General features: G+C 41.0%; 2 protein-coding genes across 5 annotated transcripts; one reads left to right on the plus strand and one right to left on the minus strand.

Moving 5' to 3' along the window:
- Positions 1-600: 600 nt before the first annotated feature.
- On the minus strand, positions 601-10,159 carry pcmt (protein-L-isoaspartate (D-aspartate) O-methyltransferase). Of its 4 annotated transcripts, none has more exons than XM_019346181.2 (8): positions 9,982-10,158; positions 5,075-5,179; positions 4,952-4,983; positions 3,979-4,103; positions 3,684-3,886; positions 2,556-2,641; positions 2,185-2,354; positions 601-1,654 (listed from the first exon to the last, which is right to left on the minus strand). In XM_019346181.2, the coding sequence occupies exons 1-8, from the start codon at positions 10,034-10,036 to the stop codon at positions 1,642-1,644; spliced, it is 789 nt and encodes a 262-aa protein (XP_019201726.1). In that variant the 5' UTR covers positions 10,037-10,158; the 3' UTR covers positions 601-1,641. The 4 variants fall into 4 exon arrangements, with proteins under 4 accessions (XP_019201726.1, XP_003446297.3, XP_019201727.1 ...); XM_003446249.5 differs by having other exon boundaries at positions 3,684-3,804; positions 3,999-4,103; positions 9,982-10,148; XM_019346182.2 differs by having other exon boundaries at positions 1,041-1,654; positions 2,128-2,354; positions 9,982-10,159.
- Positions 10,160-10,927: 768 nt separating this feature from the next.
- Positions 10,928-15,397, plus strand: nup43 (nucleoporin 43). Its single transcript, XM_003446248.5, has 8 exons — positions 10,928-11,167; positions 11,512-11,634; positions 11,894-11,971; positions 13,419-13,581; positions 13,668-13,803; positions 13,906-14,057; positions 14,160-14,276; positions 14,949-15,397. Exons 1-8 carry the CDS (start codon positions 11,048-11,050, stop codon positions 15,176-15,178), a joined length of 1,119 nt encoding a protein of 372 aa, XP_003446296.1. The 5' UTR covers positions 10,928-11,047; the 3' UTR covers positions 15,179-15,397.
- Positions 15,398-15,688: the final 291 nt, after the last annotated feature.

A 15,688-nucleotide genomic window follows, 5' to 3' on the forward strand; every position in this document is an offset into this window, starting at 1 on the left:
GTAGAGTCTACCTTACAATATAAAGCGCCTTGAAGCGACTGTTGTTGTGATTTGGCGCTGTATGAATAAATCATATTGATGTGATGAGTCTTGATTTTTTGCCGTCACATTTGAATGTTAGGATCAGAATTTAGCATAAACAACATGAAAGCATAGCTCTATCCTGCCTCATGTCAAAGCTTCAAGCTGCTGGTGGCGGCGTAATGATGTTGAAGATGTTTTCTTCTATTAAAGTTTTTCTATTTAAACACCACAGCATACCTGAATATGTTTTGTGATCATCTACATCCCTTTGAACCACCTCCTTCAAGCAGAATAACACACCATGTTCTTGAACATGCCTTGCATGTCCTCAACAGTCACCAGCTCCTAATCCAACAGAACCTTTGATATGTGGTGAAATGGGTGATTCACACCATGGATGTGTGACCGTGCAATGCTATCAGTTTAAAATCTCTGAGCAGTGTTTCCAGCACCTCGTTGAATCCAAAGAATTAAGGTACCCCTGAAGGAAAACCCAGGATTATTAAGGTGTACCTAACACTGTGTCTAGCAAGTGCAAATAAGACTTGTACAAAAAAGATTCAATAACAAAAGGCAGACAAAAACATAAGCATCTCTTTATTTTTATGCCATTCCAGCAACTGTGAAAGCCAAATATAATCCATCACTCAGATCACCCAAAATAAAATGTGCTTTTTTTTTTTTTTGATTTAATGATTTTTTTTTTTCATCAAGAAAACAGACATTCATTTGCTTTATATTGTTGGAGTTTATTTTGGCAAAGCAGTGACTTTCCCCATTTAGTGTCAGTCACCAGAGGAGCCTGCACAAATTGTTAATGGAAACCAGCGGCAGAAAGCAACACATCAAGTGGAAAGCACAGCCCTGTATGTGCGTGCGCATGTGTCGGTGTCATTAGTGCTCTGCTCCCTTCGGAGTATGTTCGGTACGATCCGATACTTATTTTACGTGTAGAATGATCTAAGAGTGCTGCACATCAAACAGGATGTGTGTGTGTGTGTGTGTGTGTGTGTGTGTGTGTGGTGGGGGTTTACATCAGCCTTTGAGTGTTAATTTATGTGTGTGTTTGTGTTCTTAACACTGATGCCATGGGAAGAAAGCTCATACTTTAGCAGAGAAGTCTACAGTTTTTATGATCCACACACACACAGACTGTAGCTAGGTGATTTATCTAAAAAGCTCAGGCGTTCTTCGTCTTGGTTGTCCGGGGTTCCTCCTGCATTCAGCTTTGATGCTGCTGAAATGTAATGCTGTGAAAAATGTTTGACTGCAAATCAAATGGTGAAACCACAAAAAGAAAAAAAAGAAAAAAAACCCTAAAATTCCAGCGGTTTAAACGAACACAAACCAAAAAGGATGCAGGCCTGGAAAACAAAAACAAAAATAATAAATCTCTCTCCGATATTTCTGTGCAGAGCGTCAAGCAGTCTTTCCTCGCAGCCCCTCGGGGCCGTCATCAAATATGAAACTCTAGTCCATTGTTAGAATTAAACAAACAAACAAAAAAAAAGAGAGCACGTTTGTTATGCTTTGAACAAAATGTCAAGGGCTGTCCGACCCATTCCAAGTTTTCTCCAGGTTCAAACTTAAAAGGTGGATTATGGACTGCGTTCCTCTTCAAAGTTCATCCCTGTGAGAAACACATTTTAAATATTAGACACAAAAATTGAGGCAAGGTGCAAGAAAAACAAGCAGAAATCCTGCTGTCATGCAAACAGAGTTAAAAGAGAAGATCACATGCAACATATTAAGATAAAACGTCATTAGAAAGTTGTTTTCATCTCTCGAAGATTATCAGATAAAATAGTTGAGTTGAAGTTGGGTAATAAGCTTCCAAATTGGCAAAGCAGTCATGCTCCTGAAAACCAATCATGTGCCTTCAACCTGCTGTGATTTCAGCTCATTCCCTCATGTTTGAAACAGAGCAGAGTGCATTAATCAGGCGCCTTTTATTGAGACCAATTTAGAGCTACGGGGGTTAAAAGAAGATGAAGGAAACGTGCAGCTAGTTGGTATGGTATGGAAGAAGCAAAAAAATGTCAACAAGCAGCAAAATGCAGCCCCTTGTGATCCATTGCCTTGCTCCAAGCCACACCATTTCACCTTTGCCACTGTGAGAAGGAGAGAGGGGGAGTAGAGGGACAAGGAAGTCACTTCCACCTGGACCACTGCTTGTCTTTGTCTGTTAAAGGCACATAAATCACCCCCATCAAGGGTTTCATTTTGGTGCTGCCATCTTCCATCTTGTCATATTGCTCCAGCATCTGATTTCCCCCCGCCGGACCTACGGGCAGGATCAGCCGCCCGCCGGGCTTCAACTGGTCCAGAAGCTGAGGGAGGCAGAAGGGAGAGGTAGCGGCGGACAGCAAGTAAGCTTTAAAAATACATTCCAGGGATTCTATTTAAATCCAGTATGACTGTATCAGATATAAAAACACATTAAATTAAATATGAAGCAGGTTTACAGTTTAGGTATCCAGCATTTGTTTTAAAGGGTAACAATGTGATCAGCAGAATTCAGAGACACTCACAGCTTGGGGAACGGTGGGTGCAGCTGCGCCAACGTGGATGGCATCATACGGCGCCTCCTCAGTGTAGCCCAATCGCCCGTCTCCCACTGAAACAGCAGCAGGATGTCACTCACAAGCTGTCGCACCGAAAACACTGATGGACGTCCCCACGAGGTGGGACGACACACATTACTTGCCCAATGTTGCATCTGACGTTTATAACAATTTCGATCTGAGAAGCCAGAAATAGCCGAGTAACGCTGATAAAACTGCATCTCAATATTAGTATATTTCAGTATTTTATGGCTGGGAGTTACTTTCATATCACAGATTGAGTCTATAAACATGAACAAACAAAAGCAAAGTGTCTCCAATTTTAATTTGACATTAAATATCGTTAGTTGTGTTTTACCTTATCAATCAGCAGACAAATCTTTTTTGGTCTGCTTCCTTTTATCCCCCAGTTGCGAGTATTTTTTTTTACCCGTATCTGCCATTATTAACAGACTAAACAAGGAAACATTTCAGAATAAGGTCTGAAATCCAGGCTGCCCATCTATCAGACTCCATTAGTCGCTGCTGGCATGTTAGTTCAACAGTTGTGCAACAAAAAACAATGAAATCAGACTCATGACAGAGCAGCTTCTGCAAACCTGAATCATGTGCATGCCATTTCTTCAGACCAAGTAAAAACAAAACAGCTACGCTGATGGTGAAAACCTGCAGAGGCCTAACCACAGAAAACCGATTAGGAATCCAAAGGAGAACTGATAAAGAATGCGACCAAGAAAACATAACAAATCAACAAAGGCACTGCTATTAATAAAACCGACAACCACCTGTAATCATACAGTAAAAAGTGATTTACAAAATGAAAGACAAAACTGAGAAATGAATAAATAAGTATTACTGCTCTTATTAATCCCCTCACTGAACTGCTCTTGAACCCCCCTTCAGAGGAGGTAAAAGTCCTCGCTGCTCAATTATTTAGAGCCGCACGCTGTTTACTGACTGCTGCGTTTTTCTCCACCGGGGAACATTAAACTGTCTGCTGTTCAGTCAGATCATGGAAGCAGCAGCCCTTCCTCAAAACCCACAAACGTCTGCTGAAAAAACAAAGTAATAAAGCTTTAATCCGCGATGTCTTACCTATTAGCTTGACTCGGCCCGATGTTATCAAACTGGGGTCATCTTTCTTCACGTTGTTTATAGAATCATCTACCAGCTCTTTGATGTGATCGATTCCTATAACTTTCCCTTTAGGACCTACCTGTAAAGCGCAGAGGGATGAAGAGAGGGTGGGGGGCGTGCTCAGTTCAATCACGACGTTCACAACGTTGAACGCAGTCAATCTGATTGATTTTCATCGATTGGTTGACATATTAGTGGATCAATCGGCTTAATTAATCAAGAATGCCACCAAAGAGAAGTCGTTTGTGTTTACCCGTCACGTGTGTGGCTCACCATTCGTGCGAAGCAAACCGACAGGATCCCACTGCCGGAGCCGACGTCCAGAGCCTTCGCTCCCTCATACAACTGGTCATGTAGAAGCTCCAGGGCATAGGCGTGCTGGGGAGGCAAAACGAGACAATAGCATTTCAACCCATCAGTCACACAGCACAGGCTAACACACGGTAAATCCTAGCGCAGGCCATCTGTGAGGCTTGTTTCAGTTTTTCATGCTTAAAGTGGACCTATCCTGCTCATCTCCAGCTCCATATTTTTATTCTTGTAGCTTTGTATGATTCCTTCTGTCTGAAACAAGCCGTTTTAGCTCCTCTCCCTTTAAGCCAACTTCACAAGTCAAGATGAGCTGAGCAGAGGTAGGTAGGTACTAATAGAAAAGGGCTATAAGAGGCTGCTGCCATTATTTACTGCCACAGACGCCATAAAGTTTCATGTGACCTTCCTGGGAACTACAGGTGTAAATGATTAGTTCTGCAAAAAAAATAAATAACAATAAAAATAAATGAACAAAAAACAAAATTAATAATAAAAAGAAGAAGAAAAATAAAATAAAACAAGAGAGAGAAGAGAATATATTTCTCGAAAACATCTGGGAAACATCGTTCTCTGCGACATCATCCAGAACAAAAAGTAGAATGAAAAAACAACAACAACAACAACAAAAAAAACCCTGGCCATGTTTAATGGGCATCTACTGTGCCATCAACAGCAGCAAATAAGAAAAAAGATAACAGATCCACTTTAAGCTTCTATTACACGACTGAAACATGCCAACAATGAGCACAAATGCACAAAACTGTGAGGGTTTGGTTAACTGCTGCTGTTATCTACTAAAAATAGATGATTGGGAATGACTGAATGGGACCAAGCTTCACAATAAAAACAAAAAAAACCATTCAAAGCTGTGATTCACAGGGAGCAGAAATGTCTGAAAGTCTTTAAAGTCCTACCATGTGTGGGGCGCTGATGGTCGCTTGATAGCCTTTTGGTTAAAAGACAGGAAGTAGGTTTGGTTAGTTTGAATCTCAGATCTCCGTGCGGCGATACGCGAGCGATTACACAAGCAGACGTACCTATTGACTGCGGCGAGTCCATGTAAGGGTTACACCTAGAGAAATGTGCTCGGTCTGTGGCCAGCATGACTTCGTAGACCTTGTCAGATTTAATAATGCCATTTTCTGAGGATGCAAAAAGAACAAGGCAGATATATATATATATATATATATATATATACACATTACATAATCCTGCAGCAGAATCAGACAAAAAGAATGAATAAGGACACAATATAGAGATATCAGACAGCAAATTCACAACAATCAACTTCTATTACTAGTACATACCCTAATTTTTCCAAATCATGAACAGGACAGCTCTAACAAACTACTGGATTTTCATATTTTTGCATCACTGCAGTAAAGTCTAGTAATTTATCGGGTATTTAAAAAAACAATCCTGTCTGATTCAAGCAATTTTCCAGTTCCTCATTTCAAACCTAAATTACACATCCTCAAGCTTCTTCCTGGCTAAGAACAAACTTTCAAGGGGGCGATTGCACATCTAAGTACAAGCAGTCCACACAAAGTTAAAGCAAAACATCTGTGTTGCTTTACTGCAGGGAAATACGAGTATCTTCTGTTAATTCTAACCATTAAGATACATAAACATGTGCTTCATGCTTGAGTGAATTAAACAAATATTCTTATCAGTCTGGTGATTTTAATTTGAGGGAAGGCCAAAACCCTTGTTTATATGGAAGATAAACACTTTATCAACCCATTAGGCATGGATGATCGTGTATGTGACGAATAAAGCTTGTTTGTTGTTTGTTAAATTACATCAAGCATACAAGTTAGAGTCTGTGAGCAGTGGAAACCACTGAAACACGCTTTTCAAAAAATATACCAAAGATGATTAGGAGAAAAAAAGTAAAGAAATAAATGAGGATGTGCCACGTGTGAGATTACTGGCAAAATTACAATTATTTTGGTCAACACCAAGATCCCTCACACATGCCACATGTCTGGGTGTTTGAAGCCACCGTGGGAGAATTTTTCTAATTTGGTGTTTTAAGGCAGAAATTAATGTTTACATGATGAAATGTGCAATGTGAAGGCTCAGCTCGCTGCGTCTGTTTAGCTAAAAACAGACGTCACAGCAGGGAAGACTGTGGTTGTCACACTGTGGGACACAAAGCCTCTGCATTGGGGTTTGTACAACCAGGTGACAATTACAAGGCAAAAGTAAGATGATGTATTCTTATTCTTTCAGCTGCTCCTTTTAGGTGTTGCCTGAGCGAATCAGGTCCCTCCATCTCACCCAATCACTTGCATCTGGTTATGATCTTTTTTTTTCAGTAGAATTCAACTAATTTAAGTGAAATTTAAGTAAAATTCAACTTGGATCTTGTTTTTAAGAAAGAATTGGGGTAAAGTATACACCACGTTACATGAGAGCCAACCAGGACCAGAAAGTCAGGACGTACTTCTCCCATATCAGCTTGTCTTCATTGGCCCCTTCATTGGTTTCTGAAAGTAGAATGGGAGGCAGAGCCTTCAAATATCAAGCTCCTCTCCTGAGGAACCAGCTCCCAGTTTGGCTTCAAGAGACAGACCCTTCTTTACTTTTAAGATTAGACTTTCCTTTTTGATAAAACATAGAGTTAGGGCTGGATCAGAGGAGCCTGAACCAATCCTTAATTATGCTGCAATAAGCTTGAGCTGAAAGGACAGTTCCCATGATGCACTGAGCACTTCTTCTCAGGGAAGATGAGATGAAGGAAGATGAGAATGTGCATGATGACGATGAAGTTGCAAACCAAAGAAAAAAAGCAAAGAAAATCAAAGTAAGAATTTTTTTTTGACTACTTTCAAAGAAGAAAATGCAAGAAATTAAGAAATTGCAGCCTAAACACAGGCTGTGACCCGTGTGTGCTGACCAGTATGCGTGCAGCAGAGAAACGCCAAAGCTTACAGACAGGTCACCAAAGAAACAAACAAAAAAGCTTCGTGAAGAAGTGTCTTCACAATAATCCCTCCTAACGGGATCCTTTTGCAGTGAGTTCCAGAGGCAGGAAAAGCCAACGACAGCCGGCTCTGCTGTCATCACCAACTCCCCTCACCCTCTGATCCATGAGCCACTTTAGGATACATTACACAGAAACCACACAAGCTGACAGACGAACATCTACAACTAATATCTAATGGCTCATTTCAAGCCACGATCCTCCCATCTTTAATTATTCACAAAGCAAACACTCAAACTTCACACTGTTCCTAAAATTTAAACCCACTAGGTGACCAACTTAGAGGCATGCTTCACATTTCCTAGAGCACAGAACTAGGTGCTGAACTTTAAAAACGAATGACTCATTCAGCATCAAACAAATAACCTTCTGACAGGTCCTGAGCGCCGACCAGGAGGACAGAGACAATGAAGAACTCAGGAATTAGCATGCATCCTGCGTGTGACCCGCTTAAATGCAGCTTACGCAAACTCAGGTTAACTTTAAGCCATTCATGTGTCTAAATGGGTCAGTGTCCAGTTAAGTGGAGCGAGTAATGACCACACAAAACAGGTGAAACTTAACACTGAGCTGACTTCAGTTTGCACCAGACTAATACAAAATTTATTTTTTGTACAGATTCACTAAAAAAGGGTTTTAATGCTAAGGCTAATTCAGTTCTCCCTGACTTATTTTGGTGTAATTATCATTAAAAGGAACTTTTTCTTTCCCCAAAATAACAAGCAAATACATAGACTTTGGTTAGGTAAGGTAATCCTGACTCTTTCCACAGGAAAGAAATGAAAAAACAATCCTGGATGCTTTTTAATGTGTTGCTTTTTATGCTTCTTGTTCCAGTAAGTGTTCCCAGTTAAATTCATATTGCCATAAATATGGACTAAAGCTATTTTAATATCACCAGGTGCAAGTGCAAGATTTTGTTAATAATGAAACTTATCATCATGTACAAGAGTCCTGCAGCAGTTATAGAAACATAAAATTAGCTGATGACTCAGTTATCATCAGACTTCTTGAAGGTAAGGAGCTGGATCACTTTAAAAGTGGAAAGACACTACAAATATTCGGGTGTTTTTCTTGACAACAAGCTTGGTTTTGCAGAGGTTACAGCTTGAAAAGATCCAGCCAGAGCTTGGCATGTAAGCAAATTTTAATGTTAATGAGAACTTTGGCTTCCAAAGCTTATTAAAACAAGACAATTGCAATAAACGAATCACCGCGTCTTCTTCTGTTCCGCAGTAATTATGTCCTTTGTTGCCATCCATAAAAGCCCAAATCCACTCCCCAGCAGCCTGTGGCGTTTTTAGTTTGATTCACAGTAATTAATTTAACTGAAAACAAATAAATTAAAGTTCAAGAAAAGAAAATTACTTAAAAAGTTGTTGGGTTTTTTTTTTCCCCAAGTATGAACCTTTAATTGGGCGTAGTTTTAATCGTGAAAAGGTTTTCCTTTCATGAATTTGTCAGTTTTCATTTGAGTTTTTTTTATTATTGTTTTTTTTGTGTTTTTATATATAAAACAATGGTTTCATTGTTGCAGCAAAGATAATGAAGTAATGGAAAGCTGTGTGGGCTCATTTATGAACCCAGAAATAAATCAGGGGTTTTCCTACAGATTCAAAAATCTTGGCACGGGCTTTGGTCTCTTTAACTAGGATTTGATCCGCTCACGCCTAAATTCTTTTTAGTTTATAAGAGTGACACAAGAGAAGCTGGAAGTGATCAAAACTTCAAATTGTCCTTCTCTGTCTGGCTTTTTCACTGAGAATGCTTTATAGACATTAATGATATTTACTTCATTCATTTTAACAAATATTTTCCATCCATCCATCCTCTTTGGCTTATCCTTAGGGGGGGGGGTGCAATTCTGTTTGAAATTTATTTGCTTTAAAGATTTTTTTAGCACTGCATGAGTTTATTTGTATTCACTGATTACAGTCTGTTCAGTCTGTTACAGTCTTTGCTGTAGTCATGTTTACAGTTTTTCCCATGCATATTAAAAATAAAAATCCAAAGAAGTTTTGGCCATCCATCAAAGGAAAATTACCAGGGTCGTGATTAAAAAAAATATTTTTCAACGATATTGCTACTAATAACCAAATAAAATAAAAATGCATAAATTTGTATTAAACAACCCCAGAAGGTTCGTTTGGAGTCAGAAAAACCCTGGTTTACTGTTCCTTTGTGAAGCACATTTCCCCTGCAAGGCCCAAACCACAGAGCTTTCGGCCAAATGCTTAAAGCTTGCAATGATATGCTGAACTGCAAAGCTTATAAATAGCCCTGGGAGATAACCTTATATCAGAAGTGGAGTCTCTGGTCTACAGAAATGCATGTGGGAAACATGCCTGCGCAGAGCTGTCAGTGACTAAGTTTCGCGCTACCTCATGACAGCATGATTGAACCATGTGGGATTGATGGGATCGATCGTAGTAGCACTGAGTCACTGCTCCCACCGCAGCTGTGACACAGCAAGCTGCCATTTTCACTCACCCACCGATAAGAACTAAGCTTTTGCATGCACAGCTGTCACTGCCATTCAGCGTGAAAGTGGACGACACACGGGCAGCCGTTAGTGGATGTGGGCAGGGCCGCTGCCGTTTGGCTTACAGCGTCCCAAATGACGCACATAGAGCTAGCAGGCTAAGCTACCTTCACCAAAAAGCTCTAGCTGCACAAAAATCCCTTGACTGCAAACAAAGGAGAGGTCATCTGAGTGTTAAGAGTTAGCTTGGTTATTTGCAAACGCAGCGAGGGATGCATCTTTGCCTTGCGTGAATTGGGAAAGGGGTGGAGAGAGTTGCTGCTAGGTCAACAACAACATACCACATAGCTTAGCAACCAGCCAGCTCCTGTGCTAACCTTAAACGTCCAAACTAAACCATTTACAGGCGACGCATCTGCAAAAGCGTCGCTGCCACCGCCGCCGCTTTTTTTTAGGAAAACATGCAGACTCACTGCGGAGGTTGTTGACGAGCTCTGCGTGGCTGGCTCCTCCTGATTTCCAGGCCATTATTAAGCAGACTTTGCGGAGTAAGTAGACAGCAGCTGTCAGTGCCGCGCCTGCGCCGACCGTTTTGCCGATGAAGCTGACAACCTCCAGAGCGGACGGCGGAGCGGCGGATACGTCACCGGGCATCCGATTGATTTTTTTTTTTTTTTTTTTTTTTTACGACGAGCCCCCCTTTCAGACACACCCCACCACACACATAGCACTCCCCTTTAATTCATAAAAGTTGATCTGTTTTATAAGATATGTGTCCAAGCTCGGTGTTTGATGCAAGGGCAAAGCCACATTCCGCACTGTGCTTAACCAAGATTTGCCGCAGTTAGCACAGGTAGCGGCCGCTAGGTGGCGGGAAATAGCAATGAATGTGAGAAACGCTGAATTTGGTCTCACTGGGCTACCGTACTTACATACGCCTTAGTAGGTGCCAGAGATGATCTAAGACAACTCTTCCCCTTCGAAATAAAACCTTTGTACACAAATGGGCTGATTGGCTAATTGGATAAAATAAGAATGTACCCCTTCTTCCAGACAATATTGCGGAGATATTTTTCTATTTTTTGCAAATACGTATCGATAATATTTTCAAAATAAATAAAATACTTTTTAATGCTGTTTGGAATTTCTTAGGGAAACTATCATGCCTGGAATCAAAATGGCAGCTATCCGCAATGTAGCTCACAGACCTTTGAAATCCCTAAAACTTACAGAAGAGCATTTTATTGCAATAGACATATTTATCATTTTAATCCTCTATATCGAAAATATGATGAAATCTGCCCGAAGAAAAATGCTTACCCAACGAAATTTACATTTTTATTTAGAACTTCTTAGAGGCCCGTTCATTCTGAAACATCTCGCCAGCGCCCCCTATGAGACCGGATATACAAAGAGTAGCAGTTCTCCGGTCAATTAGAAGTTCTTTGACAGCAGGCGCGTACCTTCCTCTGGTTTTACCCATGATTGCTAAGCTAACATCAGTAGTAGTTCGTTAATTTTACGCAGGAATCTGGTTCCATGGAGAGTATAAACGCTAAATACGTATCCCAGAAAATCAGCAAAACGAGATGGAGGCCAGTGTCACATTCGGATCTGCAACTGCCAGAAATCTTTGCGACGGGCTCATGGGACAACGAGGTTGGCATGTTGACACTTTTTAAAAATGGACCTCCCGCCAAACTTCTTTGAAAAATAACGGAATTTTAAATCTTTTGCTCTTTGGCTGACTTGTAAACGCTGTAACGGTCAGAGTACAATTTAAGACATGTAATAAACAATAATGTGACATATCGGCCATCTTTCTCCACATAAATGTAATAGATGAACGTTTTTTTCCAACAGTAAGGCAGCTATTTTTCCAAATTCACGCAGACAGTAGGATCCTTACTGATACGTGCCAGTTATTTGATAGGTATCATATCTATAATGACTAATACGTCTTCAAATTTAACTTAGCCAGCCCAAATGTGTGTCTCTCACAGGACAACAGGATTTCTATTTGGTCCATTGGGAGTAATTTAAGCACTGGTATGGAAGATGGGTTTGAAGGAGACCCGCAGCTTTTATGTGAACACAAGCATGATGGAGATGTTCTTGACCTCCAGGTAAGCCACTCACTGCGATGTGTAGCTCATTAGCCAGGTCTAAAAACTGCTGTGGTGTTGTGAATCGTGTTATTTTTGATTTTGCACTCCAATCACTGTTTTAGGCCTTTATTGTGACATCTTAGTCTTACTTAAACCAAGCTCATGTCTATAAAAATACCTTTTTATTTTTGCAGAACATTTAGTCTTATCCGTCCCATCTGTGGGACTAACAACTTCAACAATATGGCCTGATCCGTTTTCCTTCATGTATTTGCAGTTTTTGGACCAGGACAGAATAGTCACAGCGTCATCAACAGGAGCCGTCACCATCTTTCGACACCACCAAAACAGCCAGGTGCTGTATGTCATGTTTTATGGATGCCTCATGTTGAGCTTGATATGACCTTTGTTCTCCACATCGAAGAAAGCCAATCCATCCATCATCTTCAAATGATCAAATATTGGATAATGGAGGAAACATGCTAAGCATGTTATTTCAAATGTGTTCTTCTCTACCAGTGCTTTTGAGTTCCTCTTAGGGGATCCTGAGGTACTCCTGATGCAGATGGGATGCACTTAATGGTCTATTTTTTAATACACACCTTGCTAATTCCAAGCTGGGCATCCATGATCTGAATGTCTAGTTCCACCACATCCCAAAGATGCTCTATTGGGTTGAGATCTGGTGACTTTGGAGACCATTACTCAACCAGCAGCTTGACCTGTTGATACAAGGAAGGATGGCTCTGTGCTTTTACATTCTTTACACCAAATTCTGACCTTACCTTGTGCATGCTGCAGCCGAAATCGAGACTCATCAGAATAGGTGATGTTTTTCCCAATCTTCTGTTGCCCAGTTTTGTTGAGCCCATGTTTACTGTAGCCTCAGTTTCCTGTCTTCAGCTGACAGTAATTCACTGGATATTTTATCTTTTTAAGACCATACTCTTTAAACCCCAGAGATGGTTGTGCAAGAAAATGCCAGTAGACCAGCAGTTTCTGAAATACTCAAACTAGCCTGTCTGACACCATGACAACCACATCATGTTTCTTCCCCATTCTGATAATCAGTTTGAAATTCAGGAGGACCATGATTACATGCATGCACTGAGTTGTAGCCATGTTACTGGCAGGTTCTTCTTTTTGTTGTAGCGAGCAGTTGAACAGGTGTACCTAACAAACTGGCCCGCGAGTTTTGGGTCTATCCCAGGGTCCCCTCCCGGTCGTGCGTGTCGCGAAAACCTCCAAAATGATCCTGATCAGATCGACACAAAGCAGTGGTGATTCTACTCTGAGCTTTTATTTTTAAACGAAATATATTTAAACTAAAATATCAGGAAATTAACACGGTTGTATAATTGGTATTTAATGATCTATAAAGTCAGTCTTGTGCAAAACAGGAATATGTTGTAACGAACCAGACTAGACCAGTAAACTGAACTGGACCTCACTCTTAACCCTTGACTAGAGATAACAAAGTGTAGACTTGCAGAGTTTATCTACAGTGGGAGGGAATTTGTCTTGCTTAGCAGTAAAAAGTAGTTTAACTGAACCTTTCTTCAGCGTCTTCACAATAAAAGTATGAAACCAGACATTTGTGTATAAAATACTTAACACAAAGATTCAAGCAAGAAACTACAGTGGACCAGCTCCTTACATAGGGTGACAACCTCGGCCATGTCATCAAACTAAATTACGATAAGTTTTAGTGAAGCCTTATTCAGGAGGGGAATGAGACAGACTGCTCAGTGGGATGCTGGATTCATTGGATTCACTTCTTGTTTCAATTCTCTTGCCTACAGACCATTTCGGTGTCTCAGCTCTGGGCGAGAGCACATCGTTATCCCTGTGACAACGCTCCCTGCACCAGCGTCGTGTGCAGCAGCCCGGAAATTGTTACAGTGGGTGAAGATGGTAGGATCATCGTCTTCAGAGCTGACCAGGAGGGAGTGGTTCGAGTCATCGGTGAGCTCAAGAAGCAGAGTTTATTTTTAAGTTCTGTGAAACAAGTTGAAACTAAGATCTTTATTGGACTGTTTAACCTTTGACAGAGAATGCCGACAGCAGCACAATCCATGCAGTGACTTATCTGAGGACCACAGAGATTTTGACGGTGAACTCAATCGGTCAGCTCAAACTGTGGGACTTCAGACAGCAAAGCAACTCACCATCACAGATTCTGTCCCTGTAAGAGCTCTAAAAAAATGCATTCTACAAAGTTTTTTGTTTTCTCCTTCCTGTTTATTTCAATTATAAGCAAGTCTGATGAGTTGATTTCTGTTCATCCAGGTCAGGGGATCGAGTTCCTTTACACTGCGTGGACAGACATCCGAACCAGCAGCACATCGTGGCCACAGGAGGCCAGGATGGCATGCTCTGTGTGTGGGATGTGAGACAAGGCAACACGCCCTTCTCACTGATGGAGGCACATACGGCTGAAAGTAAAGTCGGCTTATTGTGGGAAGATGTATTAAAACGTAAATTCAAAGATGTTGTGCGCGTAAATAATGGTTTCATACGTATGTCTTTGGTTTTCCTGACAGTGTGGGAGGTCCACTTTCACCCAACCAACCCAGATCACCTGTTCACATGTTCAGAGGATGGCTCGCTGCTGCACTGGGAGACATCCTCCCATTCAGACATGCCTTCCTTCTTACAAGGCAAGTCAGCTTTGTGGTATAAATATGATTTTTTTTTACACTATTTACCAACTAATTTAATTTCCTTCAGAATGACATTTTGAGCCAAAGAAAAAGCTCGCCGCTGTCATTCAAAGCTGTACTCCAGCAGCAGTGTGCCCAAAAGGAGTTTTAATTGTTGTAAATGGACTGGTGGCTATATAAGGCTATTCCACTCTGAATGAGCACTCGAAGCGCTTTTTACTACAAGCATCATTCACCCAATCACACAGAAACATCCATACATGTGCTTTTTTCCAATACCTAAGCACCTTGTCTAATATTTGTGCACACACACACTCTGATTGGTACATCGGGGGCAATTCACAGTTCGGTATCTTGCCCAAGGATACTTCAGCATGCGGACTGGAGTAGCCAGGGACTGAACCACCAACCTTCCAGTTGGTAGACATCCCACTCTGCCTCCTCATTTATGTACAGAGCAAATAAAAGAGGACCAAGAATAGATCCTTGTGGAACACCTGTACAAATGGCAAGAGTTACAGCCAATACTGTTCACTGTCTCACACTCAATCAGCCAGGAGTTAACAAGTTGGCCTGTAAATTTCCTCAGGAAACTATTTCTTAATAAAATAAGAGTATAGTATTAATTCCTCTGTGTTCATAATGTAATAAGTGTTTTTGTATTTTTAGGGGGCAGAAACAGCAGCATGGTCTCCCGCAGTGCAATGGCTCCAGCCGGAGGAAACCAGTCCCTGATCAGTGCCTGGCTAAGTGGAGACTCCAGCAAAGGCCGCCTGGAGACGACTCACATGCTGCCCAGCCAGACGCTGTCCGTCAACAGCCTGGACGTGCTCGGTCCGTGTCTCGTGTGCGGCACCGATGGAGAGGCTATTTTTGTCAACAGACAGGTCCCGGTTTAAAAGCGATGTTAGTGCCTCAGACTGGATGTGGATGAAGATGTTTATTTGGTGTCAGCTTGAGGGTCATACAGGAGGTGTAAAATACTGGATGATGAGGCTGTTGGCTTTATTTGTTTATTTGTCTTTTTCATCACGGACAGAATTGTTCAACCCAACAATGGTTTTTGTACAGATGACGTTTAATACAGTTATAAAATAAAAATACTTAATAGAAATGTCTCAAGCCTCATTTGAGCTGTTTTCTCTCTTTTTCTTTTTTTAATAAATACAGAAATTCAAAGTTGATCACTCATCTTTTCATTACGTTCTTAGAAGATCAACTTCAGCTCTAACTCAGCATCTAGATTACAGTTTTCCCAGGGCTATTTCCAGGCCTGCTTTAAAAGTTAAAGTTCCTAGTCAATTATGCATTTAAAATGTATGAAAATATAGTTAAAAGTCCAAAATGTATGCCCTCCTTCACATCTTCCAAAGGTGTCCAGTGGGCTCGATCGTCTTTTGCTGGCTCAC

This window comes from Oreochromis niloticus, linkage group LG15 (genome assembly GCF_001858045.2).
Source record: "Oreochromis niloticus isolate F11D_XX linkage group LG15, O_niloticus_UMD_NMBU, whole genome shotgun sequence".
Classification (NCBI taxonomy): domain Eukaryota; kingdom Metazoa; phylum Chordata; class Actinopteri; order Cichliformes; family Cichlidae; genus Oreochromis; species Oreochromis niloticus.